At 64.5% G+C, this 27,082-nt stretch overlaps 5 protein-coding genes across 5 annotated transcripts; 3 read left to right on the top strand and 2 right to left on the bottom strand.

The window, feature by feature from the left end:
- Positions 1–203: 203 nt before the first annotated feature.
- On the top strand, positions 204–6,819 carry CHLRE_12g492050v5 (uncharacterized protein). Its single transcript, XM_043067930.1, has 8 exons — positions 204–620; positions 860–1,146; positions 1,395–2,083; positions 2,242–2,300; positions 2,730–2,822; positions 4,199–4,286; positions 4,821–4,892; positions 5,076–6,819. Exons 1-8 carry the CDS (start codon positions 538–540, stop codon positions 5,361–5,363), a joined length of 1,659 nt encoding a protein of 552 aa, XP_042917975.1. The 5' UTR covers positions 204–537; the 3' UTR covers positions 5,364–6,819.
- A 2,654-nt stretch (positions 6,820–9,473) lies between these two features.
- CHLRE_12g492152v5 (uncharacterized protein) lies at positions 9,474–10,429 on the top strand. Its single transcript, XM_043067931.1, has 2 exons — positions 9,474–9,719; positions 9,936–10,429. The coding sequence occupies exons 1-2, from the start codon at positions 9,706–9,708 to the stop codon at positions 10,123–10,125; spliced, it is 204 nt and encodes a 67-aa protein (XP_042917974.1). The 5' UTR covers positions 9,474–9,705; the 3' UTR covers positions 10,126–10,429.
- Positions 10,430–10,431: 2 nt separating this feature from the next.
- CHLRE_12g492151v5 (uncharacterized protein) lies at positions 10,432–12,763 on the bottom strand. Its single transcript, XM_001700492.2, has 4 exons — positions 12,328–12,763; positions 11,696–12,207; positions 11,344–11,481; positions 10,432–10,982 (listed from the first exon to the last, which is right to left on the bottom strand). The coding sequence occupies exons 1-4, from the start codon at positions 12,641–12,643 to the stop codon at positions 10,815–10,817; spliced, it is 1,134 nt and encodes a 377-aa protein (XP_001700544.2). The 5' UTR covers positions 12,644–12,763; the 3' UTR covers positions 10,432–10,814.
- Positions 12,764–12,893: 130 nt separating this feature from the next.
- On the top strand, positions 12,894–15,275 carry CHLRE_12g492150v5 (uncharacterized protein). The gene is made up of 5 exons (XM_001700535.2): positions 12,894–13,129; positions 13,575–13,629; positions 13,928–14,032; positions 14,251–14,364; positions 14,609–15,275. The coding sequence occupies exons 1-5, from the start codon at positions 13,017–13,019 to the stop codon at positions 14,714–14,716; spliced, it is 495 nt and encodes a 164-aa protein (XP_001700587.1). The 5' UTR covers positions 12,894–13,016; the 3' UTR covers positions 14,717–15,275.
- A 131-nt stretch (positions 15,276–15,406) lies between these two features.
- CHLRE_12g492200v5 (uncharacterized protein) lies at positions 15,407–27,023 on the bottom strand. The gene is made up of 13 exons (XM_043067932.1): positions 26,862–27,023; positions 25,864–26,483; positions 25,575–25,664; positions 21,197–25,327; positions 20,155–20,988; positions 19,788–19,952; positions 19,339–19,467; positions 18,861–18,986; positions 18,425–18,553; positions 17,659–17,812; positions 17,305–17,466; positions 16,691–17,094; positions 15,407–16,318 (listed from the first exon to the last, which is right to left on the bottom strand). The coding sequence occupies exons 1-13, from the start codon at positions 26,932–26,934 to the stop codon at positions 16,121–16,123; spliced, it is 7,215 nt and encodes a 2,404-aa protein (XP_042917973.1). The 5' UTR covers positions 26,935–27,023; the 3' UTR covers positions 15,407–16,120.
- Positions 27,024–27,082: the final 59 nt, after the last annotated feature.

Below are 27,082 nucleotides of genomic sequence, written 5' to 3'. Positions count from 1 at the left end.
GAATGCCTACACCATGGTCACAACGGTGGTGGCTACATGATAATGGATGCCACCTCCCGAGCTGAACTGCCTGAGTACTGCGCGGGCATGCGGCCGCCGTCCTGGCTCTGCCCGCAAGTGCCCGCTGCAGACCTCAACAGGATGCGGCCTGACATCCTGTTTATCCCGAATCTTCCCCGGTCCGAAGCAGAACGCTTCATGACATCCCCACCAGCCAACAAAGGGGCCTACCCAGTGTACATCCTTGAAGTTGGATACACCTCTGACCTGCACCACAGCGAGAAGCTCATTCAAAAACAAGCACAGCACGCCACCCTTGCCACTGCCATGCGAGCTGCAGGGTGGACTGTGCACTACGATACTAAACACGTTATTACACTGGGCCACGGTGGCACTGTCCCCCGTACCCTTGAAACTCTCCTCAAAGACCTAGGAGCCAAACCGCAGGCAGCCAAGGCCTGCTGCACACGTCTCCACATGCATAGCGTCACCACACTCCGGGGCACCGCAAACCTGTACTACCGGCTAGAGCGAGAGATGGGCATTGCCAACACCCGATGCCGCCCGGGAGGCCGCACCCAGGGGACCGCCAATGGCGGCCCCCGCGCAGGGGAGCCGGGGTAGGGAAATCAAGTTTTCCGATGGTGGGGTGAGCTTGTCTCACTCCTCCTTAAGACACGCGGGCACCTGTGCCCTGCGTAGATATTATTATTATTATTCCTTCGCCACTGCCACCTCCCCCATCACCAGCGTCGTCGCCTCCGTCTCCGTTACCTGCCTCTCCGTCTCCTGCCCCGCCCTCACCTGCGCCGGTGGTGGCCCCATCAACCCTCCCTCCACCCGCGCCTCCCACACCAAGCCCCACTGGTAGCCCCACCACTCCGCCGCCCTCGCCATCTCCATCTCCTTCACCGCCCGCGCCCACTGCATCTGCCCCACCGTCCCCACCAGCTCCCCTCCAGCAGCAGTCGTCGCCCCCACCGGCGTCACCAATGATCGTAGCCACCTTCCGCTCCTTCTCCTTGGGGTGCTTTGCCTTTGACGTCGTCTCAGCCTCTCCATCGTTGCGCGCACTGCCTGTTACCCTCGCCACCAACGACGCGGCAATGACGGTGGCCAAGTGCGCCGGGCTCACCCAGGCTGCAGGTGCGTACGTTTGTGGACGACGCGGTGGATGGACGCGGTGGATGACGCGGTGCACTGCGTGTGAAGTGTGTGCAGTGCGTGCGTACGTGCGGCGTCATTGCGGGGCCGTTAGTTGTTTCTCGCTTGCATGCGTACGTTCGTTTCTCTTCCCAACAATTGTTGCTTCCCAACCACATGTGCTGGGTGGCCGTCTAGCAGCACACGCAGCTATGGCTCATTATTACTTCACATTATTTATCTGCTTGCAGGCTTGGACCACTACGGGCTCACGAACGGGCACACCTGTGTCGGCGGCGTCAACCGGCAGCAGGCGACCCAGTACGGCTCGCTGCCCGAATCCGCGTGCGGCCGGCCTTGCCCCGGTGACTCCCGCCAGACCTGCGGCGGTGGCCCCATCGACAGCGCCGACAGCGCCGGCACACAGCTGTCAGCCTTGAGCCTCTACTCATTCAACCCCGCCAGCCCCCCACCGCGCCCGCCGCCGCGCGCACCACGCACCAGGCCCGCCCGCCCGGGCAGCGCTGCCAAGCCGCCCTCGCCGGCCCCGCCTCAGCCCACCCCGCCGTCGCCCTCACGTCGGGCTGAGGCACAGGCCCTCACCCGGACGGCCGCTGCCGACCTGCCAGCCCTCCAGAAGGACGTCAGCCCAACCATCAACGGCATCCCCAGCGCCCGCAGCCTGCTGCTGCTAAGCCCCACTGCCGTGCCGGTCTTCACGGCCACCCTGCTGGGCGCATCTGCTGCGGAGCTCAGGGCGCCCGTGCTCGCCTCGGCGCGTGTGGGCATGGGCCGGCTGGTCGCGTTCGGTTCCGAGGCCATGCTCACAAGCTGCTGCAACCAGCAGGGAGCTGCGGCTGCTGCTGATGGTTCCGAGTCAGCGGCCGAGATCAACAAGATCATTGCCAACGCCGCAAACTGGGCGTGCGCGGCGGCTGGGGTGGGTAGGGTGCGCGGGCGGGAGGCAGGGCTAGCGCGGACGACGGCACATGCATACGTACGTGGCTCATATATGAAACAATTCGATGTCTGGCTTTGAAACCCATCTACCGATCGATCAATCTATCTTTTGCAAACGTTCCTTGCATGGGCACGCAGGCTGCTGGCCGCAAGGCCAACATTCGAGTGGCCGACCCACGCCTAGACGCCGTGGCCAGGTAGGCGCGGGGGATAGAGCGGGTGGATGGAGGGGCGGGCGCGCGTGTGTGTGTGTGTGTGTGTGTGTGTGTGTTTGTGTGTGTGTGTGTGTGTGTGTGTGTGTGTGTGTGTGTGTGTGTGTGTGTGTGTGTGTGTGTGTGTGTGTGTGTGTGTGTGTGTGAGTGTGAGTGTATGTGAGTGAGTGAGTGAGTGACATCTTAGGGAATGTTTGCAATCAAGTGTGTCGCGCGGTGTGGTGTGCAGCGGTGTACTGGCACGGCAGGGCGCGGCTGATGCATGGATGGGGCAGTGCGTGTCCCCACTCATCAATGTGTTGGCTGCTGCGTGCCCAGCCGTCCAGCGGTTGCACCGGTGCATGCAGACGACGGTAACTGTCGCACCTGCTGCCTACCTGACTTCTGTGTGTCATCATATTTGGATGTTCACAGGTTCATCGTGAGCATGCTGCCCGACATCTTTGCCAAGTCCCGCCAGGACTATTACATGTCACTAACCACCTTTGCGAAGGGCGGACATGCGAGGTGCGTGGGGAACGCATGTGGTGTGCGTGTGTATATAAAACACACAACGATGCCCGTCCAGACGCCCGCAGAGTTACTTTCTTCTTGCCGCGTCGACCCCGGTAGTCATACCAATAATCTGCGAAAAGCCTGCAACCCCACGGGCGATTGCATTGAAGAACGAGCGATTAGCACCCATATGCATTGTATGCGCTGCGCCCTGGGCGCGCCACAACGTTTACCCCGCCAGCACGTACGCCGGATGCCCTGATTCCCGCCCGTGGTCGTAGTCGAGGCGTAGCTAGGGCAGCAGCGAGGAAGTGCGTGCGTGCGTGATGCGTGCGTGCGTGCGTGTGTTGGAGTGGTGTTTGCGACCCGGCACAGCAAAAAAAGAAGGGTACACCCAGTCACAGTTAGATGTGGACGTGCGTGGAGTGTGGATGTCCTGCTGGATGTGGACGTGCCTGCAGCCTCAACTGCTCTCAGCTTACAGCTTAAGATAAGAAATGAGTGGTCTCCGCCACTGCTGGGCCCCTGTCCCCCAGGGAGAGTGGGGAGCCTGGGAGCGCGCCTAGCGGTCCCACTCTCACAGCGGGGCCTGATTTGTTAAGGTGGATGTCCGGGCCACAGGTGACAGCAGGTTTCCCGGCGGAGGGCTGTACCCGTACTGCGCGTAATTATTTCATATTACATAATTATGGGAGGCTGAAAAGTAAAAGCAAAAATAATTCGGATGCTATGAAGGCTCAGGTAATAAAAAGCTAACAAAATTCGCCCCTGCGGGCCTTGCAAAACTTCTGAGCCGGAGGGTGGACAGACAGGATTCCAGTCGTTCCATGCATGGTTGCGGCGGACGGCTGTGTAGCGCGGACAGCTGTGAGCGTTTGCGTGTTGGACCCAACCGTGGGCGCGCGCATTTTGCCGGCAATAATGGCAGGGGCAAATGCTTGGTAGGGGGAGCCGGGGGGGCTGGTTGGGGTAGGGATTCGGGCCGAACTTTGGGCTGTATGCTGAAGGGCCGTGTAAGGACTGTGTTTGTGGGAGTTGTATTTGCGTTCGTGTGTGGGCCCATCAACTGGCAACACCGTGCACGGGATCTTGTCCATAAAAAGTAAAAATAATTCTGGCGCGGCTGTGCCGGGCTTGGTAAAAATTAAAAACCCAAAATAATATTTTTAGCCGTGATAAAACTTCTGGGAACACAGTACGGTAATGGCGGTGGTGGTGTGAACTGCGTGCTCGCTGCTAATAACTCACTCCGTACACCCCAACCCATGCACATTACCCACCCCCTCCACCGAACCCCACATCACAGCACTCTCATATTGCGCTTGCTTGATTGCATGCATCACCACCACCCGCCCGCACTGCATGTATGCATGCGTGTGTACATGCAGGTGCGACGTGTACCTGGTGCTGGGAGCCGACCCGCAGCAGCGCTACGACACCAAAGTCCGCGACGCGCTGCGGAGCTTCCTTGAGAATGTGAGTAGGGCGGGCTCCTGATGATGGCATGATTGCCAGCCGGTTGTTCAGTTAGTTGACTACTGCTGCAATCTCAAAGGCGGGCTGGCGGGCGTTTGGCGGGGGGCGCTACCTCGGTGCGTGCTAGCTAGATAGTGATAGCATGCAAGCGCTCAGTATGGATGACCGGCGGAAGTGACACCTCCACTTGATGTGCGTGCGTGGACTACGGCACATCACCTTTTTTTGCGATGGCAGCATGCGCATGCGGTTGGGTGGGCGGGACATGTGGTCACCAGTGTGCGGGTGCCAGTTTCAGAGCCAGCATGCACGGCCTTCCTTGGAAGCAGGGGCCCTAGCTAGCTAGCTAGATAGGCTGTAGCTTCCACGCTCAAACAGCGCACCACCATTAAGCAGGACCAGCCTCGTCGCATATATACGAACGACAGCCATCGCACCACGCATGCACGCACACTTGACAACGGCGCACACCAATGACGTGGCCGACCTACTCTACCAACCCTCACTCCTTCCTACCTGCTCGCGCGCGTGCAGGGCAAGGGAGTACTGCTTGCCGGACCCGTGGTGGCGGACGCGGGCGTTTCAGGGGCTGCGGCGCCCGTACCGGTGAGTGGATGGGTCGTGTGCTTTGGTTGCGGACGGAGCGGTTCCGCCAAGGGTTCAGCGCACTACGCGCGGGGCAGGGTTTGCAGGCTGAGACTTGATGCAGTCGCACGCGCCCTTTTCACAACTCACGCACGGCATGCAAACAAGCAACAACCTCATTACATAATGGTGACTCGCTCGCAGTCGGACGAGTGGACTCTGCCAGACATCATGTTTACGAAGCAGAACGGTGTCACGGCTGTTGCCTCCGCAACGGCCGTGGCACCTAGCGGCGTGGCCGCTGAGCATTTCCGTGAGCTGCTGTCACGCCTACTGCAGATCAAGGCCCGAAGCTCGAGCCCTGAGTTCATCAGCTTGAAGGCGCGGGTGTTGAGGGCACGGTCCGACATTGCTGCCACTGACATGTCGCAGTTTGATGAGGTCCTGAAAGCGAAGATTGCAGAGTTTGATCGTGACATCGCGGAGCCGTAGTAACATGTGTGCACGTTTGGTGGGCTGCTTGCTTTGCGCTTTGCTGCACAAGCATAAGCGGACAACCGACAGTTAGTTGGGGGTTGTTATCAGCTTGCTCCAAAGGTGACTTGTGTAGCTTGTTGCTTCGTGTTCTGCACGTAGCGCTTGCTTCTAGCAATGGCTGCACGTGTGATGAGTTAGTTGCGGAGTTGTGTCTGCTTTTCACACAAGCAAGGATTCACCTGCTGGGCGGGCTTTTCAATATTCATGCTCATGTGTGTTTCATGTGAACCTAACCCGCTGTGAACCTGCTGTAAGCCCACCAGCCAGTGCGCGTCTCCCATCCATCCATGACCCTGTTACATATAGCAGCACCCGCGCGCTCTCGCTTGCAAGCGCCGAAGTAAGCCTGTCGCTGCTCTGCGCGGGCCGGCCACGTCCTGCTGGGCGGACACCTTTTGCAGCGCGATGTGTTGGGGCCCGACTACACCGGAGCTTCTCCCAGCGGCAGTCGTATGACGACGCCTGCGGCTGTTACGTTCGTCGCAAGGGGGATGCGCTTGAACACAGATGTTGCTGGTGATGTCCGACGTTGATGTCAGGTATTGCACCAAAGTAAACCAGGCCTTGATAAATCCACTGGGTCGTCGTTGGCGGTCAGGATATAGTTGTAGGCTTGGGCGCCGAGCCAGGAGGGCTGGGGTCGCGCAAGGCCTGAGAGAGAATGTGCCGGGGCGGACTGCGGGCAATGACACGAGCGTGTCAAGCCGAGCACAAGCCCAAGCAACGGCACTCTTTGGGCGCTGTCTCACTCAGCTGCCTTCTCCCGTAATATAAACACAAGCTGGCTGCTGTAGGCCAAGCGTCGGGCTGGCGAAGCAACCGAGATGGAACCGGAATCTCAATAGGCAGTCCGTTGTTTCCAAACAGAGCTCAGATGTGAGCTGGAGGTCTTGTTGGAGGTCTTGAATAGCTCAGGGTCTTGACCCAGTGGAGTCGGTGACGATTCGATGCTCGCAAGCCGGTCTTCACGTTGGGGTCGTCAGGAGAATCTCAGAGTAGTCTTAAATAGAAGATACACCAGATGGATAGCTGAATCCAGAAAGAAGGTCAAAGCCTTGGCAGAGCTGTCGGCAGGTGGCGATGACCTTGGCCGAGGGGCTCGCGGGGCTCGTTGACGTCGCTCAGGCGCTTGAAGCCGCCGAATTACGCAGTTGAGATGCGTATGATACCACAGGACCGCGTCGCAGGGGCAGACGGGTCACGAAGAGTCGCGCACGGGGTCGATGCGACCAGGCGTGCGGATGCGGAAGCCGGGGCACAGGGGCCCGCTGAAACGGAGGCTCGGGCGGAAGGCCGATGCCTCAATCACTGTCGCGCCTTGGCGCTGGAAACTTGCGGACAGGCTTGCTGTCAAGGGAGAAGAGCCCTTGAGGGCTGGGAGACTGTTCTTCCGGTATGAGCAAGGTTCGTGCTTGTCAATTACTCGTGGCGTATTACACAGGAGTGCCGGGTTTTTTTTCTTGGCGCTCCGGAGCGGTCCTATATTGCCCCGGGCACCTTCCACCATCGCGATTGGCGCAGGGGAGCTAGGCCTGGAAGGTGCAGGGGCCAGCTTCCACTCAGACTTTGCCCTCATGCAGCGTCCCCATGCAGCGCCTGAACTACCCCCTGCTTGCGTCGCTATTTGGAAATGCGCACCGTAGCTCAAACAACGCCCCAGGGCCACCAAGGGCACGGGGCAAGCTAGGGAAGAGGGTGAGCATCAATGCCCAGTCTCCATCCCTCAACCCGCCCTGTTCTCTAGTCGTCCCTCAAAGTCTAGGCCTGCAAACGCTATCGCCGCCTAGCAATGTCACACAAAAGCAAGCGCGCTAGGCCCCCGGACTACGGGCATGGGCGGTGGCCTAAAGACCGTCGCCGCGGCCAGGGTAGCCGGAGGGCCGAACCGCGTAGAATGGCTCCGCGTCAACGAGCGCCCATTGGGGAAACGCTCCTACCGCTTCAACCTAACCAATTATCGTAATCACACGTCGCCGTAGGACTCGAGCAATCAAGTCCCCTATGCAGCGAGCTTCCGCAAATCCATGCCCGGACTGTCGTCGACAGACGGCAGCCCATTCCTCGTTATGCCACATTCTTATGTACAGATGTATGTGCAAATCACACTCGCGTAGCCCTGTGCCCTCCTGGCCGCGTACTGTCAGGGTCCAGGGCCTAGTTCTACCGATGCCTACGTCTCCTCCTCGCCGCGTCTACAAACACTGCTCAGACCGGCCAATACCATCTCAGTGATCTCCGTAACACCATATTGTATCGTGCCCACATCTCGCCGAGCACTTGGTGGCAGTCCATGTTCCTGCCCCTTCCGTCACACCATCGTGTCACGGCCTTTCCTTATGTCTCTCCCTCCCTTTCCGCCGTCTAGCCAGTTGCCCGAGGCTTACGTGTTATTGCCTCATGTAGTCGTTTTAAAATGCACTCTCAGGTTCAACCGCCGGCACACACCCTAGTCGTGACCGCGGTGCCTCAATGCGTGCGTAGCCCCGCGTGCGGACTAAAGTGCCCACAGCGCGCTCGGGCGGACACGCAATGCAATAAGCGTCCGGACAGCGCTATGCGTCGGCACACGCGAAGCAGCTACAAGCCCGTGCACGCACGTGTGTGTGTCGACACCTATATATGCGTTTATCCACCCAAACTAGCGTCTGGATTGCAACGCATCCTAGCAACCTACCTCTATCCCCAACCCTACACTTTGGGAAAACAAAGTTACCGGACAATCCAAAAGCTACCAGACATGTGACCGGACGGACTTACGCCGGACAAGTGCTGCACCGCCCTACCGGACAATAATGCTTGAAAGTGACCGGACAATACTTTACCGGACAATTTGTCCTGTTACTATTATAACTCGCATTGTCCAGAAACCGATTAGCCTGAATGTCCGGTAACAGATGACCGTATTGCCCGGTAAGTGGGGGGGGGGGGGGTAGGTTTTTAGTAGGGTTTCCCAGAGTGCTACCGTTCCACCCATGCACCCACCTGGTGCTACCGTTCCAACCCCTACCTATTAAGCCATCGGTTAACCGCTGGCTGGTTACACAGTGGTTATCCCGGGAGAACTGGCCAGTTTGGCACTCAGGTGACCATCCGTTACTTTGGGCTTCAGGCCGCAGACGATGGTCTATAGATCGCGCTGGAGTCAGCAGACCCTGGGTTGGGGCTGGGCAGGGCCTGGGGGGTGCCTGGGCGGGACCTGGGTGGGACTGGGAGGGGCTGCCGTGGGCCATGTGCCATTCGAAGTGACTATTTACCAACGCAAGGGGGTAGAAAGCTCAGGATCTTACCCCATGCATGCAGCCAAGGGGGGGGGGGGTAGAAAGCTCAGGATCTTACCCCATGCTAAAATACAGAGCATTCTTTACGTACTTCCAAATCTTCCAGGGGGTGTTTGGTGAGTTCTGACCACCAAAAAAGTTGGGGGGGTTGGTCGTTGTCCGTGGGGTCCGCCGGTTTCAGAAGCCCATCCTGGCGGGTTTCGGCAGGAAGCGCCCCACAAGCGGAACTAGGGGCCAAACGCAGCACTACGAGGCTCATATTTGCACGTTATTCCGCCAAAGCACAAATTAAGGGTGGGAGGGCTAAGTTGCGCGTCCGGGCGTGGACATGTCAGTCGGCACCACGTATGTAGACACATGTACACTGACGCGGCTGGGCTCTCAAACATACACTGGTGCGCATGAATTCACGTCTAACAGGTCTGCCAATGCACGTTGTCCACTCGCTCATCACGAGGCAGATAGTTGAGCGCGGGGTGGGCGGGGTCGAGGGGATTTCCATGGATAGTAGTATGTAGTATAGGATCGTGTGACTGAAGTCTCAGAACTGACCCGCTCTGAGGGCACGGAGTGATAGCGCTTGTCAAGAGGCAGGAGTCGATTGGCACCACTTTGGTATTAAATGGAGGGGGTTTAACCCCACGGTTTAACCCCCTAAACAACAAGGTTTTGTCCGTGGAGGTGTCGGTCGTCCCCTCAAGGGGGGTCCGGGGGAATTTCGGGGCATGGCCTGGGGTCGGGCACTTTGTTTCCTACCCCAACCAATTCTGACTAATGCTGACCACGGTTTACTCTGGTGACCGCCTGGTGACCACCCCAATATATACCAGTTGGTTATAAAGAAACTGGAACGGTCGGGCAACCTCCTTGCCTTGCCATGCAGCTCCTATCTTATGATACCGTAGTATGCACATTAATTGCCTCCGCTTCCATACATAGCCCTGAGGATAGCCGTGGCACCCGCAGGGCACGTCAGCGCTGTGCGTGACAGCGCTGAATCCAAACACAGTCAGTTCTGCATGCGACATTTAAAGTAAGAACGAAGCAAGAGGCAGTCTGCGGCGGGAGCGCCCCGCACCACCCCTGTGGGGGGGAGCTGGAGGGGGGAGAAGGGCTGGGCAGGTGAGCTGGGGCCTGCGGCACGGTCCTGCTTTCTGCACCCAACGTCTGTCCCTTGTGGCGGCGGGCGCGGCCCCTTCCCGCCCCCACATATCCGCCACTGCATGTGGCTTTGTCGCACTTGCCCCAGTCTAATTAGTTTGGTTCAGCTTGTTTGGGTTGGTATTAACGGCCCTACGGCGGCAGCAGCGAGCGAGCCCGCCTGGCTGGGCCCAGCACCCACTGGCGGCGTGCATGTGCGTAGCGGAGGGGGCGAGCAAGGCCACGTGGGGCAGGACAGCGCGGCATCGCCGAAGAAACGGCGCCAGCGCGCAGGTTGAGGCAGGCCCGTGTCTGGTTAGTCTGGTTAGCGGTCTTTATTTGCGTGCTGGCATGCATAGCAACGCACAGTATGCGGTAGGCCGCAGCAGCGAGGGTGTTGTGCTGGCTGAAGGATTTCCTGCTGTTTGATTGATTGCCTGCTGTGCTTGTGCTTGACATCGGGACGTGGCCGGACGCATGGCGGGCCGTGCCTGTACAAATTGACCCCGGCTATGTCCGGGAGATGAGGTAGACGCTCGCTTGCGGCCTCAGACTGGAGACGTGGCGTGGGCTCAGCCCCTTTTCCCGTGACCGGGGAGCACTTGTCGCAATTAATGAAGTAAGGTATGCAGCAGTCCACACCAGCACAAACAACATTGCTAGTGCCACACCCAGGCCTCAATGAACGGAGCCGCCGGTACACCTACGGACACCTACCAACCCGCCACCTACCTACGCACCGCCATACTCCACGCCAACGTGCATGCGCCTCTGTACACACGACGTTCCCTACCCGCATGAGCCCCACATACAGCTGGTGCACGTCCCCCACAGCCCGACATACAGCCTGGCAGCCTGGCAGCCTGACCGCCCAGTGCATCAGAGTGCGGTCAGGAACGCACTGCATGCATGCCCACTGCCCCCACACGCACAGCCCCACATACAGCCCCAAATGAAGCAGCCCGCCCCACAGCGCCACGCCAGCGCGCTACACGCTGCGGCGGGCCAGGCTGCGGCGCAGTAGTCCCTCCCAGCCGTGCCGCTCCATTTCGTGGGCGCGGTGCATGAGCAGCCACAGGTACGCCTCGTAGGCGGTGAGCCAGTGGTGCACGTTGGAGGTGTGGAGGGAGGACACGGCGCGGCTGCCGCCCGCGATCTGTAGGTGGTACAGGCGGGGGACGACAGTGCGAGGTAGGGCGGGTGGAGGAGCGGTGAGGCATGGGGAGTTGGGGACGGAGGAAGCGGACGTACGGTGAGGCAGGAGAGGGCGTGGAATGGCCGTGGAGCTGCTGAAGCAGAAAGCATAGGACGGGTAAATAAAGCGTGCTGACGTACGACACAGCTGAGGAGCAAGCGGCGACCCACGCGCTGCATGCACGCCAGGCTCTGAAGCATGTGCTCGCACCCAACCAAGCCGCAAGGCTGTCGAGCAGACAAGAACTCAAAATCGCAAACACTCGAACGCACTCGACGCTTCCTGCCTCGTCTGTAACAACGCGCGGCCCCCAGCCACCCACCGCTCGGTCAGCCAGCGCCAGCGCCCCGTGCACGGCGTCCCCCGCCAGCCGTGTGGGCGGCGCTGCCAGCCACAGCGCGGTGTCCTCCGCCCACTGCAGCGGCGGCTGGAGGAAGTGCGGAGCCAGCCAGCGAGTGACCTGTGCAGGTAGGCAGCAGCAGGCGGGTGGCGGGTTTGGGAAGCAATAAGTAGGTGAGTCTACAACCGCCTCGGGTGATGGCTTGCACACACAACGGGCTCCCAGCCCAGGCCCTCACCTCCGATCCCGATCCCGCCGCACCCCAAACGCAAGCCCGCCAAACCCTACCGCCCACGCGAACCACGCCCATCAGCCCCACGCACCCCCACCTCACCCTCCACGGCATGCTGAGCAGCCACACTGCAGTCCAGAAGTACCAGACCACAGCCGACCAGACCCACTGCAGCGCTCCCGTGTGCAGGCGCGGGTAGCGCGCCGCCAGGCGACGAAAGCCGGCGACGCCGCCACCGTAGGCGGTGCTACTGCCGTGCGTGCCGGCGGTGGCTGTAGCACCTACTGGTGTGGTGTCGTACTGTTGCTGGTGAGGGTTTTGGGGGCTGTAGTCGCCGCTGCGGCCGTGGTGGCTGTAGCCACCGCCGCCGCCACCGGCAGTAGCATGGAGGGGCGTGCCAGCGCCGCCAGCGCCGCCGCCTCCCAGCATGTCATTATCGTCGTGGTGTTGGGGTTTCCGGTAGAGGCTACCGAAGACTGGCTGTCGCACGTGCTCCAGCGCCATCAGGCCCTGATGTATGGTGACCGGGTTGACGGACTGCTGTGGCCGACTGGGGCTGTGGGGGTCTCCTGGCGCTGCTGCGTCACTGCTGCTACTGCCGCTGGATGGGTCAGCTCGAGGGTGTGGTTGGGCGGCGGGAGCGTGCTGCTGCTCCTGGTGCTACTGCTGCTAGTGGCCGCTGCGGCGGCGCAAGCTCTCCTGCTGCTGGCTGTAGTCGGTGACCCCTACCTCGCCGTCACTGACGTCTGAAGGCTCGGCTGTAGCAGCTGTAGCACCAGTAGTAGGGGCCTGCTGCTCGGGCGCGGGAAAGCTGTCCGCGCTCGGGAGGTCCACGCGCCGGCGCGGGTGTGTGGCACGCGCGATCGCGTCCAGTGGCAGTGCGGGAGCGGGTGTGCTGCCGCGCACTGCTGAAGCGGCGGCTGCGACCTTTGGCGACTGCTTCGCGGGTGATCGCTGCTGGGTGTGCTCGGCGTCGCCCGAAGCGGTGCGCGAGAGCGGAGGAAGTGGGGCGTGGTGGTGGTGGCGCTGGCTGCCGCGAGGTAGCAGCATTCACAGGTGGCTGTAAAAGTAAAGTAGTTTGGTTTGGCAAGTATGGAGGTGTGCGCGGTGTTTGCGAGGAAGGCGCGTCTGGCGCCGGTTCGCGATTTGGGGGCCCTCGGGGCGTTGGCGTCACTCCCGATGCATTGCGGCAATCGGGTACCGCGGCGGGTCAAATGCGCCGCGGCGCCCCCGAACCACTCTTTGTGCTGCAACTCGCTAGCACACACAAACACACACACGCACAGCCAACACTCGTGACCCCTGCGCAGGAGCGTCACTCGCCCTGTTTTGCAAGCGTTGACCCGAGCGTTTCGCAGCCTTGCCGCTGCTCGTTCCTCGCCCGCGCCTGCGGCACCTCTTTCTTTCTCCTACGTCGCCCAACATGGCCATCTCAGACACTCTGTCGCGGCCCATCTACGACCGCAAGTACAGTCCGCTGCGGCGGCTGAGCTGGGCCTGGCGCATCCTGGCGACCTACACCTCCTTCCTCACCTGGTGGGTAGCTGCCCTAAGCATCATGGAGTTAGGTAGCTTAGGGCGCGTGAGAGGCGAGGCGCATCGGGCGGGAGGAGAGCGAAGCTGGCTGCACGCACGTGCGTTGCGGCGTTGCGGTCCGTTGCGCGGGTCGGCGGGTTGGCGTTGACTGCCTGTTTCGAGCCGCGATCCAGCTTGCGACGAGGCATCCTTGGACGGCGCTATAAGGAATGGCAGAGTGTTGCCTGAATGCTGCCGTCGCCAGCGCACGCCAGCGCATGTACGCACACGCCCGCACTTGCGCCTGTCTGGCCTCGCCGCCTCGCAACCCGACCACGTCTTGCGGCAGGGACTCCTTTGCAACGCCTTCAGCTCTTCTTCACGACCTCGACACATACTGCTCTGCTACTGCCTGCTACTCCCTGCCGCCACAACTGCCTGGTGCTACTGCCGCCTCACCCCGCAGGTTGGTTTCCACGCCCTGGCTGGCCCTGCGCGCCGTGGCCCCCTACACCGTCCAGGTGCGTGCGTGCACTGCAAGGGCGAGGCTGTAGCTGCGCTGGCTGCACACGGTCCTGGCGGCTACTGCCATTGTTCGTTGCTGCTGTGGTTAATTTGTTTGGGGCAAGGGCCGACAGGGCTGTAGCTATCAGACTCCCCATATAGTACTGCGCTTCTTCTCGCTTTATACTGCTTGCTCCTGTTAAAGAGCACTTGCTGCGTCGCGCCCCGTCCGCCTGCCTGCTGCCCTGCCGCCCTTTCCCTGCGCACGCACCGCCCGCCCCCACCCCCACCCACCCCCCCCCCCAATCACCGCAGGACAACCTGTCTGACGCCGAGAGCGCCTGGTTCGGTTTCTTCACGCCCTTCGCCACCTTCGTCCAGGACACCTCCTACAAGGCCTTCAGCATCGCCGACTCCACTGTGAGTAGCGTGCTGCTCGGGAAGGAAGTAGACGGGGGAGGTGGACGGGAGAGGGAAGGTTTGGCTGCATTGCACTGCTGGCCGCGTCATGAACGAACCGGGGGCTGGCTGGAAAGGGCTGATGGAAACGTTATGTCTGTGCGGTGTCTCGAGCTTGCTCTGACACTGGCTTCCTTGCCTCGCTCGCCGCCTTCCCATCCCCATCCCACCCCCGCCAGATTGACTGGACCATCAACACCGCGAGCCACATCTACCACAACAACCTCAAGGGTTTCGAGCAAACCTTTGAGAGCATCTTGAGCAATGTCGAGCACCGCGTGCGCATCCTCAAGGTGCGTGTGCGTGTGCTAGGGAGGCAGAACAAGTGTGTGTATGTGGCTTCAGCTGGATACCCCGTGGTGCTGTGGCACGCCTGTGAGAACGTACGGCAGATGTGGGCGGGACTTGCATGCAATGCTGGTGTCACGCAACGCCGCCTGTCCTCCCTTGCTGTTCCCCCAGGTGACAGACCCTTGTCCCTTCACTCCCGCCACTCCCCTCCCACACCACCCATTCCTCCCTTTCCCCTCGCTGCAGGACGACGGCCTGTCGGGCATTGGCAAGGCGCTGTCCTACGACGTGCACACGCCCCTGATCCAGAAGACTCCCCTGGCGCACACCGCCCTCGGAGAGAAGCTGTCGTAATTAGCCTGGGTGCACAGGGGGCAGGGGGAGGGCGGCAGCGTCAAATCCGTTTGTAGCTTGGTAGCTAGGGCTGTAGTTTGGATGCATGGGTGCAACTCGTGATGTTGGGTTTCATGTAGTGTTTGCGTGAGATTGGGACAGGGCTAGCAGCGCTGTGCTGGGTGCGTGGTATGCCCCCGAGGGGCGTAGCCTTGCACAGGTCTTGAGAAAATGCAGCCAGCAGGTATGTGTGTGCGCGGTTGCAAGCACACGGTGTGCGGGGCGGGGCGCAGCGTTGGCGCAGGCCTGCATGGCGACGCACGCGCATGTTGGCGATTGATCGTGGCTTTGATTTGAGGGGTGCTGCAGAGTGATGGACAGCGCAAATAAACCGGTGCCGGTTGCTCCACAGATTTTCTCAGAGCCCCAAGGCATGTGCCAGGTGCTAGCCATGTTATTCGCGAGACCGTTGATCGGTGCTTGAGATAGATGACTGTAGGGCCAATGCAGGTGCCGGGAAGCCAAGGCAACTGCATGCAGGTTGCGTGACCCGGCCGTGACACTGTAATGATTCGCTCTGGTCTACGTACGCATTAGTTCCGCAACACACGTCAATGATCCGGCATAGAACAGAAGGAAGCCTTGTAGCGGCTGCGCTGATATCCGTCACGCGATCACGAAATCCCATGTATGGCGAAGTGCCCGCTCCACGTGAGTGGTAGCTTACACGTAGTAGCAGTTCATTCTTGAGCCAACGCCCACACTGCGTAGTACTGCGTGCACACATCGTCAGCGCGCGCGCGCACACACATACACACATACACACGTCCATGGGTTTCGTGTGGGCGCGCTTGGTGCAGTAATGTCATCAGGGCCGGGCACGCCTGATAGGGCAACACCGTGTCATTCCGGCGGCGGGGCCGCGCAACCCTCGAAATCGCAAACACGTGTGTACTTACACCATTTCGAACTCGATCGACCAAAAAGTCCAAAGCGGGGGGACGTGAGACGTATTCATTCCCGAGGCAAGCCGTCAAAAAGATGCAGAGTGGTAGGGATGGCAATCACCGAGTGTTGGTGGCCATTCCGGCACGGCCGGCCGCCTCTGCAGCTGCCCTGTCCCGCCGTTTCTCGTCCTCCAATCCAGCGCGCGCGCAGGGACCCCCACGGCCCCACCCTCCACCCCCATGCCGCATTCACGCGCGTGTCAGGCACTGACACGCCCCCACACAAAACGCGTTGGTCCTTATACTGTTCTGCCCCACCAAGCCGCTACCAACAGACACCCGCGCAATGCAGTGTTCATCGAAGCCGCCTCCCTCCTGCTGCCCTGCTACCTGCCAACGGCTGTGCCCGCCACCGCTGCCTTGCTTTGCGATCGGTCCACACACGCTCACGTGCGGCCTTCTAACGCCCAACATCACCTCAGCTGTCCTGCCCCTCCTTCTCCCCCCTGTCCTTCTCGCCCCTGTCCTTCTCGCCCCTGTCCTTGTCCCCGCCGCCCTTCTTGTGGGTCTTGGGCGGCGAGGCCATGTCGGGGTCGTAGTCGTCGTCGTCCTCCTCGCCGCCGCCCGGAGCCGGCTCCACGCCGAACAGCTGCTTGTGCAGCTCCATGTAGTCAACCTGGGGGGGCGCGCGTAAAAGTGTGTGTGTGTGTGTGTGTGTGTGCGTGCGTGCGTGCATGCGTGTTAGAACGCCTCAGGGTGGGCACTGTGCATGCGTGTGTGTGTGTGTGTGTGTGTGTGTGTGTGTGTGTGTGTGTGTGTGTGTGTTAAAGAGCACAAGGAAAACATTACGCGTGTGCATGCGTGTGTGTGTGTGTGTGTGTGTGTGTGTGTGTGTGTGTGTGTGTGTGTGTGTGTGTTGTGTGATTGTTGTGGTGGTGGCGGGTCTTGTGCACGCCAGCCCCGGTCAGCAACAAGAGACACGGGGATTCAGAGCAGCAGAGGCGCAGGAGCACAGGCATGCCGGCTCCTCACCCAAACCCTCACCCACCTGCTTGCGCTGGCGCTTCTCCAGCACCACCTCTCCCTCGCTGCCGCTGCCGTGCCCGTCGTCATCGCTGGCGTCCGACAGGTCGTCGCTGCCGCCCTCGCCCTCGCCCAGCCCGCTCAGCCCGCTCTCCTCCTCCAAGTCATCCAGCTCCTCATCATCGCTGTCACCACCGCCGCTGTCATCCTCTTCATCTTCATCATCATCCTCATCTTCATCTGCGTCTGCATCCTCTCCATCCTCGTCTTCGGCGTCGCCGGCCGGCGCCGCCGCCTGATCGGCGGCGGCGGCTTCGCCGGCGGCAGCCGGAGGCGCGTCGGTGTCCATGGGCGCGGCGCCAGAGCCGGAGGGCCCTGCGGCGCCAGCAGCCTCCTGCTCGTCGTCATCGTCATCGCCCGCCTCGGCTTCTGCAGGCGCGGGGTTCACAGAGTGACGCCGCGTAAGCGGCACAGCCAGGCAACGGACCGCCCAGCCTCACACGTGCTCAGTCGCGCGCCGGACACATTACTTTCCCATGGACTAATCTTCAACCCGCGCATACCACACCAACCCTGCACTGCAAAGACCTCCACTTCCTGCCATCCACCCTCAGCCGTCGTTACATCACGCAGACCCACCTGCCGCAAAGTCGTCATCATCATCCTCGTCTGAGGGCAGGTCCGCCGCCAGCCAGCCGCCGCCCACCTCGCCCTCTGACATGGGCTTGACGTTGCGCCGCCGCCGCCGCCGCCGCCGCTTGCCACCGCGCTCGCCGGCCTCACCCTCCTCCTCGCCACTGCCTGTCATAGCGACAAGAGCGGCCGCGGGCGCAATCGTGTAATTAAGCCAGCTCGAGGGCCGCACACCGCATTGTTCATACCGCATACCGCACTGCAGCCACGGCAGTACAACCCCCACCCACCCACCCACCCCTCACACACACTCGCGCTCTTTACTACGCTCACACACGGCACGCGCCCTCTCGCCCTCACCCGCTCCGCCCGCCTCGGTGTCCGGCTCGGCGCTGCCGCCAGCCCCGGGCGGCCGCGGCTCGGGCTCCGGCGGCGGCGGCAGTATGGCGGTCCACGGGTCGTTTATGTCGTACTCGATGTTGAACTCCTCGTACAGCAGGTCCAGGATGTCGGCCTGTGCGCAGAGGGTGTGTGTTAGAGAGCACAAGGAAAACGTTACGCATAGGACGTGTGTTAAAGAGCACAAGGAGAAGATTACGCGTAGAACAGTGTGAGTGTGTAGAGAGGGAGAGTGTGTGTGTGGCGGGGGGTGCTGAAAGCTTGTGGGGGTGGCACTCATGGTCAGCCAAGGAAAGCTGGGGGGAGCGAGGCAGGGCGGGGTGTGTTGCTAGGGAAGCGGAGTGCAGCACCAGGACCCGTGAAGGGGGCGGAAAGGAGGGACGGTTGCAGAGCTGGGGAGAAGCAGGGAGTTCATTCAGGAGGCAAGGTGGAGCACCGGATACAGCGGGCGTGGCGTGTGCACCTGGGCTCCTGGACTCCTGCAGCCACCCATTCTTTCATGCACGAACCCCGCTGCCCAAATCCCACAGCCCCCTCCACGCCCGACGTTTATCACGGCCCCTGTTTGTATCCAGCCACCATGTAGCCTCCCCTCCCCGCAACGTGACTCCACAGGCTCCCACCACCACCCTGCTGCAGCCCCCCTCCCCCAAAATATAATCATGGACGTAACTCCGCCCGAGAGGGGGCCCCGCGTGGCCGGCCCGCCGCACCCCCCCCCCCCCACCTTGCAGTCGCAGGCGGGGCACAGCCAGCCCTCGTCCTCGGGCAGCTTGGTGACGTCCACCGGCGGGTCCAGGCAGTTCTGGTGGAAGGCGCAGTTGCAGGGGCCGTCGCACAGGACCACGTCGTCGTCCTGTGCGGGGGCGTGCCAGGCGGGGTTGCATCCATGATTGTTTTGTGGGAAGGTGTGTGGGAAGATTGGTTGGCTAGGACGTGTATAAATTTGCTCGGTTCAAATGGAAGGCGTGAAAGGCGTGAAGCGGTGCTGACTATGGTGCCTATTCTGCACCTTAGCAGCCGCACAACCTCTGCCACAACCCCTACGGTTCCCCCAAGATTGCCTACCGTCTGCCATTTCCTTATGATATGAATGCACCCCCGCCCCCCCCCCCCGCCCGCAGCAGCAGCACCCCCCCCGGAATAACCCCGCAGGCACTCACGTCCGCCATCTCGTAGCTGTAGCACACGGCGCAGAAGATGTGGTGCTCCTCCAGCTCGCCCTCCTCGTCAAACAGCTCAGCAGGGATGGCCTTCAGCCCGGGCGGCGCGTCACACAGCGACACAGCCTGTGTGTGTGTGTGTGTGTTGGGCGGGTGGGGCGGGGGGTTGCACTGATGATTGGACAGCGGTACAGGATGCAATGAAGACTGCAGACAAAGCCGGAGGAGGCGTCAGGAGGGGGCGTCAGGGGGTCGCGATGACACCTCCGAACACCGGGCCCGAAACACACACAAGGAGGCAACCATGGAAACCGTAGTCACACATGCAAACGCACACACGCACGCGCTCGCTCACCACCACCAGTCCCTCTCCAGTCCCCACCACCACGCAAATGCCGAGCCACCCGCCACCCGCCCAACCCTCTGCCGTGTGCCTCTGCCTCTGCCCCCACCTCCCCCACCTCGCCCACCCACCCACCTCGCGGATGGCTGCCCGCCGCTTCTCCAGCGCCTCCCGGCTGCGCTGCAGCTCATACGTCAGCTGCACCTTCTTGCGCGCGCCGCCGCGCCAGCCCTCCGCCTCCAGCACCGCCAGCGCATGCTCCTCCTGTGTGTAATCGTGTGTGTGCGTGTGTGTGGTCGTGTGCGTGAGAGTGTGTATGTGAGTGGGCGTTGCGTCTGTGATTTTTACGGCGTGTGTGCGCACCCACGCGTGCGTGATGCAGCTGCAGTCGTGGCGATGCAGTCATGCGTGGGCCGGGACCGACACGAACCCAGGGTGCCCGCGCAGAACTCCGACAACCAAAAACGCATAACCTTGACGAACATTCAATGAGGCCGAAATCCTGCCAAGCTGCATCAATGCCGTCAGCGCCGCCGCTACGTGCCCCGCCCCAGCGCCAGCCCACACGCACCCAGCCCGCACACCTGCTTGATGTGTTGCACCATGCGCTTCACGCGGCGCAGCACGGTGCGATAGAAGGGCGCGCTGTGGCCGCCCTTCTGGGGCCGCGCCCCTGCCTCGCCGCCCGCACCGCCCGGCGGCGGCGTGCCCTCGCGCTCATCGCCCTCCGCATCCGAGTCGGCGCCGCCCTGAACTCGCCGCAAGGGACACATTTGCACGCATGGGGCGATGCGCCGTCGGTTAGGTCACGCCCAGCCGTTAGGTGCGGTATGCGTACTTGACCTGAGTTTGGCACAGTTCTGTATATATTAGTCATCTGATCACCAGACAGAGTGCGTTATGCAATATGTTTGGTAGGCACGTAAGCAGCACTGCCTGACCCCGCCTCACCCGCGCCTTCTCCTTCTCCCGCTCCAGCTTCTTCCGCTCCCGCCGCTTGCGCCGCTCCTCCTCGCGCTTGGCCGCCAGCGCCGCCTCCCGCTTGGCCTTGTCGCGAGCCTCCTTCTCCTTCGCCTCGCGCTCCGCCTTGGCAGCCTTCTCCGCCTCCCGGGCGGCGCGCTCCGCCATCGCGCGCTCGCGCGCCGCACGCGACTCGGCTCGCTCACGGTCGCGCTCCGCCTTCTCCCGAGCCTGCTGCTCCGCAGCAGCGGCAGCCGCGGCGGCCACGGCTGCTGGGTCAGGTTCCCCCTCCTCCTCCTCCTCCATCTCCTCCGCCTCCTCCCCACCGCCGTTGGCCACAGCAGTGGCGGCACCAGCGCCACCGGCGGCGGCCGCCTCGGCTTCTGCCATCGCGGCGTCATTGCCGCCCTGCCCCTCCGCCCCGCCCGCTCCTGCTCCCCCTCCCCCTCCGCCGCCGCCCTGCATCTGCATGCGCTCCTCCTCCGCAACGCCCAGCGAAGACCCGTACATCGTCGGCGCCTCCCGCTTCAACTGCATCGCCAGGTTCGGCTGCTGCTGGTACGGCTGCTGCTGCTGCTGCTGCTCCATGTACCCGCTACTGCCGCCTCCGCCTCCGGCGGCGGCGGCTCCGCCGCTGCCACCTGACATAGCGGCCGCCGCCGCCAGGCGCTCCTCCTTGAGCCGCTGGCGGCGCTGCCGCTCCCGCTCCCGCTTCAGCGCCAGGTCGCGCTCGCGCTTCTCCAGGTACGCCTGGTCGCTGAGCGCGTAGCCGCCCGCGACCGCCGCCGGGATGCCTCCCGGTGCGTACAGCGTCGCGCTGTCAACCTGTGCGTGCAAGCGAGGGTTGCGTGTATGTGCTTTGGACGCGGTGTGCAAGCAAGGCAAGCCCCCTGTGCGTGTGCGTGTCCGTCGCGCAGAAACGACATGTACGATGGGGCCCAGGCCATGACGCGCGGTCTGTGGGCGCGGGGCCGACGTGCTGCCAACTGCACGTCCGCCGCCGTGCGCACACAGCCAGACACACACCTCGCACCTGCGTCACCAGGCTGGCGCTGACATTCATGTTGTTGTTGGTGTTGTAGTTGGGCGGCTGTGACGATGCATCAGCGGTGCCCGCCGCCGCCCCGGCCGCGGGACCGCTGTCACCTTCCCCCGGCTCCGCGTTGGGATCCAGGCCGCCGGTGGCGCCGTCAAGCCTCGGCCGCTGCCGCGGCGGCCCCTCCTCATCGCCCGTGCCCATGGACTGGGTGGTCATGGCGCTGCTGGCGCCGCCGCCGGTGCCGCCAGGCTGCCCGCCCGTCGACGTTGCCAGGCCGCCGGTGCTGGCGGGGCCCACGCTGGCACGGCTGGCGCCGCCGGCCGGCGGCAGCGGCATCTCAATGCCGGCACGAGCCAAGCGCTCCTGCTTTAGACGCAGGCGACGCTGCTTCTCGCGCTCACGCTTCACCGCCAGCTCGCGCTCGCGCTTCTCTGTGGGTGTGCCCAAGAACTTCTGCCGCGGCCGCTTCTGGCTCGCCAGCGCCGCCGCCGCCGCAACGGCGGCAGCAGTAGCCGCATCCATGTGGCCGGCGGAGGGGAGGCGCGCCGGCGCAGAGCCGGGCGCGCCAAGAGCCGCCCCGGCCGCTCCCGCCATGCCGGTGCCGAGCGGTGTGGCGCCGCCGCCGGGGGTGGCGGACGCAAGGCCGCCGGGTGCGGGGCTGGGTGCCATGGAGCTGGGCAGCCCCAGAGAGTTGCCGGCAGGCTGGAGGCCGCTCGGGCCCTGCCCGGCGCCGTAGCGGGCCGCGGCGCCGCCCGACATGCCCGGCGGCAGCACCAGCGGCGGCAGCGAGGACGGCAGCGCCGGCGGCAGCACCAGCGGCGGCAGGCCGCCAGGCAGGATGATGGTGCCGCCGCCCGGCGGCGCCGACAGGCCGCGGAAGGACGCAATGCCCAACGGCTTGGGCACCACCACCCGCATCGGCGCCAGCCCATTGTAGCCGCCGCCGCCGCCGCCCCCGCCTCCGTAGTCGCCGAGGTCGCCGGCGTCGTCGTCGTCCAGTGGGTCGGTGGAGGTGCCGCCGTTGCCGCCGGCCTGCTCCTCCCGCCGCAGGCGCAGCTCCATCCGCAGCAGCCGCTCCCGCTCGCGCCGCCGCGCCAGCTGCCGCTCCCGCTGCTCCTCAGGCGGCAGCAGCTCATCGCCCGGCTCCGCGAACTCACTGCCGTCGCCGGCAATCAGCGCCGCCAGCGCCGACGCCGGGTCGCTGATGCCGCTAACACCGGCGCCGGCGCCGCCCAGCTGCCCAGCCTCGCGCATGCGCTTCAGCTCCGCGCGGCGCTGCCGCTCACGCTCGCGCCGCCGCGCCAGCTCGCGCTCATGCCGCTCCGCGGCAGAGAGCTTGCCGCCGACGCCAAGCGCGGCGCCGCCGCCGCCTGCGGTGGCCGCCGCCAGCTGCCGCCGCAGCCGCGCCTCCTCGCCCTCGCCGTCGTCGTCGCCGTCGGTGCCTCCCAGCGGCCCGGCGCCACCGGCGCCCTCGCCGCCGCCGGCACCCGGCATGCCCATCATGAAGCCCGGCAGCCCGGGCAGGCCGCCAGCCAGCAGCAGCTGGTGCTGCTGCACCTGCGTGGCGGCGCGCTGCGCCGCCGCCTCCGCGCGCATGCGCCGCGCCGCCTCGCGCCGCCGCGCCAGGTGCGCCTGCCGCTTGGCCTCCGCCTCGTCCTCCACGCTGCCGCCGACGCGGCGCCCTACGCCGCCGCCACCGGGGCCGCGCGAGCCGGCGCGGCGGATGCGGCCACCGCCCTCAATGTCGTCATCCGTCTCCAGCTCCTCATCCTCCACGTCCTCCTCGCCGTCGCCAGGCAGCTCCTCATCGTCCTCATCCTCGCCAAACTCCTCGTCATCGTCCTCCATCTCCTCATCGCTGCCGTACCGCCGGCCGCGCCCGCCACCGCCGCCGCCGCCTCCGGCGCCGGGCGGCTTGACGAAAAGCTTGGAATCGGCAAAGCGCGCGGGTACGGCGGCGGAGCGGCGCGGCCGGCCGCCGGCTGCCGCCGCCGCCGCGGCGTTGGCTGCCTGGATCGCCGCCAGACCGCTAGGGCCGCGGTAGCCGCTGCTATCGCCCAGCTCCGCCTTCACGATGTCCACTCGCGCGGCAGCCTTGGAGCGGTGCTGCGGGTGCGGCGGCGGCGGTGTGGGCGTGCGGCGCGAGCCGTCGCCGTCGTCGCCGCCGCCATGCTGCATGGACTTTTGCTGCTGTAGCTGCTGCTGCAACGCAAACAGCTGCTGCAGCTGCATCAGCGCCGCCAGCCGCGCCGCGGCGTCCGGGTGCAGCTGGCCCGGCGGGCCGCCGGCGGCCGCCGCCGCCGCCGGGTTGGCCAGCGCGGCATGCAGCTGGGCGGTCAGGGTCGCAGCCGCATCCAGCTGCTGCTGCTGGGCCGCCACCGGCAGACCGGGCGCGCCGGGCATCCCCAGCGGCGGCGGCGGCATCGCGCCCGCCAGCGGCGCGGCGCTCGGCAGGGCGTTGACGGTCGGCATGGCGGTGCCAGTCACCGCCGCCACCGCTGCGGCCGCCGCAGCCGCCGCAGCGGGGTCCACCTCCACGGGCGGGTCGGCGGCCGCCGCCGTCACCGCCGCCACCGCTGCGGCAGCTGCCACCGCCGCCTCCGGATCCACCATCTCGTCGTCCCCGGCGCCGTCGTACTGAGGGATAACACGACCGGCGGCCGCGCCACCACCCGACGGCGCAGCCGCGTACAGGTAGTCATCGCAGTCGGGGCCCGCCGTCGCCAGCTCCTCGTCCTCATCCGACGCAGCTGCCGCCGCCGCCTCTGCCGACTCGCTGTCGCTGCCGCCGCCGGCTCCGCCGTAGTACTGCGCCGCCAGGGTGCGGCGCTGCATCAGCGCCGGGTGCGCCCGGCGGCCGCCGCCGGCGTCACCGCCGGCTCCACCCAGACGCTGGGAGCAGCAGCCGCGCCGGCAGCCCCTGTGGCTCCCCGCCGCCGCCATGAACTCCGACAGCGGGTGCGTGTAGACCTGGCGAGCGCCGTCGGCACTGGGGTCGGAGCCGCTCGCCGCTGCCTCAACAGGCACCAGGAAGCCGGCCCGGGAGCCGGCCCAGCCGCCGCCATGGTAGCCCGCACGACGGCCTTCGCCGTCGCCGCCGGGCGGCAGCGCCCTGGCGCCGCCCGCGGAGGCGCCGCCAACAAGCGCGTCAACGTCACCGCTCGCGACTCCATAGTGGCTAGAGCGCACGGCCCGCTGCTCCTCTGCCGCGGCCGGCGAGGAAGCGCCGGTGCCTGCGCCGGCACCAGTATCAACGTCATCAGCTGCAGCGGCTGCCTCCACCACGGGCGCAGCGGACGGCTCTTCACCCTCCTCCTGGCCGCCGCCACCGCTGCCGCCCACGCCGCCGCCGCGCGCTCCGACGCCCTCGCCATCCTGGCCATCCTGTGCCGCCTGCCCCTGTGCTGCCGCAGCCGCCGCCGCTGCCTCCTGCTTCTCCAGCCGTTGCGACTGTGTCTTTGCCGCCAGGCCCAGGAGCACAGACAGACGCGGGTCCGGCGCCGATGGCGCCGACGCGGAGGCGGCAGCAGCGGCCGCGATCGCCGCCACCAGGCTCTCCATGCTGTTCCCCTCCACATCCGTCCCAGCCTCGCCCGGCACGCCACCGTACAGTGCACTGAATGCATGGTACGGCACGTCAGGTACCTGCACACCCACATCCCGCCGGGACACGGCGGCATGCCGCGCCGCCGCCGCAGCCGCCAGCGCCGCCTCGCCCATGGCCGCCACGCTATCGTCGTACACCGCCGCCGCCGCAGGCGCCGGCACGGCCCCCATGCCGCCGTCAGCGGCCCAGTCGGCGTTGCCGGCAGCGGCCGCGGCCGCCGCGACGGCGGCCGCCGCCACCGCATCTGGGTCGGCGACGCTCTGCAGCGCCGCAACCAGCTCGTTCACGGGCATGGGACCTGCCGCCGTCATGACGCGTTCGGCAAGACTGGCGGCCTCGGCCACTGCCGCCTCGGCGGCCGCCGCCGCCTCGGCCGCCGCCGCCGCGGCGTCGGCTGCGTCCTCGCCTCCCAGCACCATTGCCCGGATCTCGGCCGACACCTGGTCGGCGGGGACCAGCTGGTAGCCGGGCGGGTAGTCCTTGCGGGGACGGCCGCGGCCGCGCCGCACCGGCAGGCCCTGAGGGTCGCAGACGGGAGGGATGCTACACCGTCAGGCGCGTCAGGCGCGCAAAAAGGAAGGCCACGGGTCTCTTACGTGTGGCCCACGCCGCTGCCCATCTCTCGAGCCCCATGTGGGACATCACACGAGCGGACTGGAAACCAGCCAAGCAACCCGACAAGACAACAACTGCAGCCCCTCCTAAGCTCCGCATATTTGTACTCCGTCTTGCAATTAAGGACGGCTACCCGCTCCCCGCACTCACGCTGGGGTCGAAGAGCACCATGTTCTTGGGGTAGGGCACTGCGCCCGCCGCCGCCGTCAGCGGCACGCCCGGCCGCGCAGTCACGAGTCCCTGAGAGCGTGCAGGAGTGTGGTACGTGCATCGTTTGCTCACAACAGTCAGCAATCCCTCAAGGAGGGCCGCTTGCCACACACCGTTCCTTTGAAAACGCTGCGCACTAAGTCCCCAGCGCCGCCTTCCGTGGCGCTCCAGCCTGTCCCTCTCCTGCCGTGTTCTCCACGCCCTCTCCGCAGCCCACCCGGCCACCCACCTGCACCCCGCGCGGCTGCTGAGAGCCGGTGTCGTCATCCTCGCCGTCCTGCATGGACATGGCTCCGTGCGGCTGGGCCGCCGTGGGACGAGAGGACTTCCGCTTGCGGCCGCGGGCACCAAACGCCGAGCCGCCCGCGTCCGAGTCCAGCCCCGCCGCACCGTCCGAGCCCTCCCCACCCTCGTCGTACTCGGGCTTGTAGGCAACAGGCGGCGCTGGCCGCTGCAAGGCCGCGTATCCTGCTGTGCCGAACAGGTGCGCGGTGTTCGGGTCGTCGCTTTTGGGCTTGTTCTTGGAGCCAGGCGGCCGACCGCGGCCGCGGCGGGGAGGCTGCTCTTCCTCCACGGCCGCGGCGTAGGCGTCAGGGTAGGCCGCGTTTGCTGTCACTGCTTTGGCAGGGGCCGCACGCGCGGCGAGCAGGGCGTGGTACATGGCCGTGGCAGCCGCGTTCGAGCCGGGATAGCTGACTCCCTCGTGATCGCGCTCGTGCTGCTCGGCGTCATAGGCTCCCGCGTTTGCGTCGCGGGGAGCCGTGGCGGCACCCGACATCGCCCCCGTTCCGATGTTGGCGCCGTGTTCGAGCACGCGTGTCCGCTTGGGGTCCTGAGTATCCTCATAACCTGAACAGCATACGGTTTATTGACGGGGCTGGTCAACGCGAAGTAGCTGACACCCGGGCGATAGCGCGCTTAGTTTCTTGAATGAACGGGGGGCAACCGTGGCACGCCCAGTCAGCGGGAGACGGTCCGCACAGCTACCCTTATGCATCCATAAAGTTGTGGAGGACTACGCACGGCTGATTCATGCGAAGCTGGCTTGCCACACGCCAGGTCGCCAAGCGCGAAGGCCGGGCGGATATCACGCAGGTCCCGGCCTGACTTCACCCTATCACTGCTCAAAATTAACTCATGAGCATGGGCATAAGCGACCCTGCCGCGAGGACTGGTCGTTCGTGCCGAGGCGTGCCGGTTCGTGCCGAGCAGCACAAACACGCTCACCTCCCAGCGCCACGCCTTGCGCTTGAAGAGCCCTCACGATTTCAAGAGCTGTGTTAACAGTGTGACGCTCCATTGCTGCTCGGTGACAGCCTTTCCTTGAGTTCTCCAGGTCAAGGTCTCATCTTGTCTCGCGCCGAGGCGACTGCTCAAGGTAAGGTTCTATCCGTTTACAGCTATGGACTATGTGTGAATAGTGTGCCAAGCTGCAATTGCCACTCCTC

The sequence above is a fragment of the Chlamydomonas reinhardtii genome, chromosome 12, assembly GCF_000002595.2.
Source record: "Chlamydomonas reinhardtii strain CC-503 cw92 mt+ chromosome 12, whole genome shotgun sequence".
Taxonomy (NCBI): domain Eukaryota; kingdom Viridiplantae; phylum Chlorophyta; class Chlorophyceae; order Chlamydomonadales; family Chlamydomonadaceae; genus Chlamydomonas; species Chlamydomonas reinhardtii.
The sequence above is the reverse complement of the archived record's forward strand: the minus strand, read 5'-3'. Positions and strand labels throughout refer to the sequence as shown.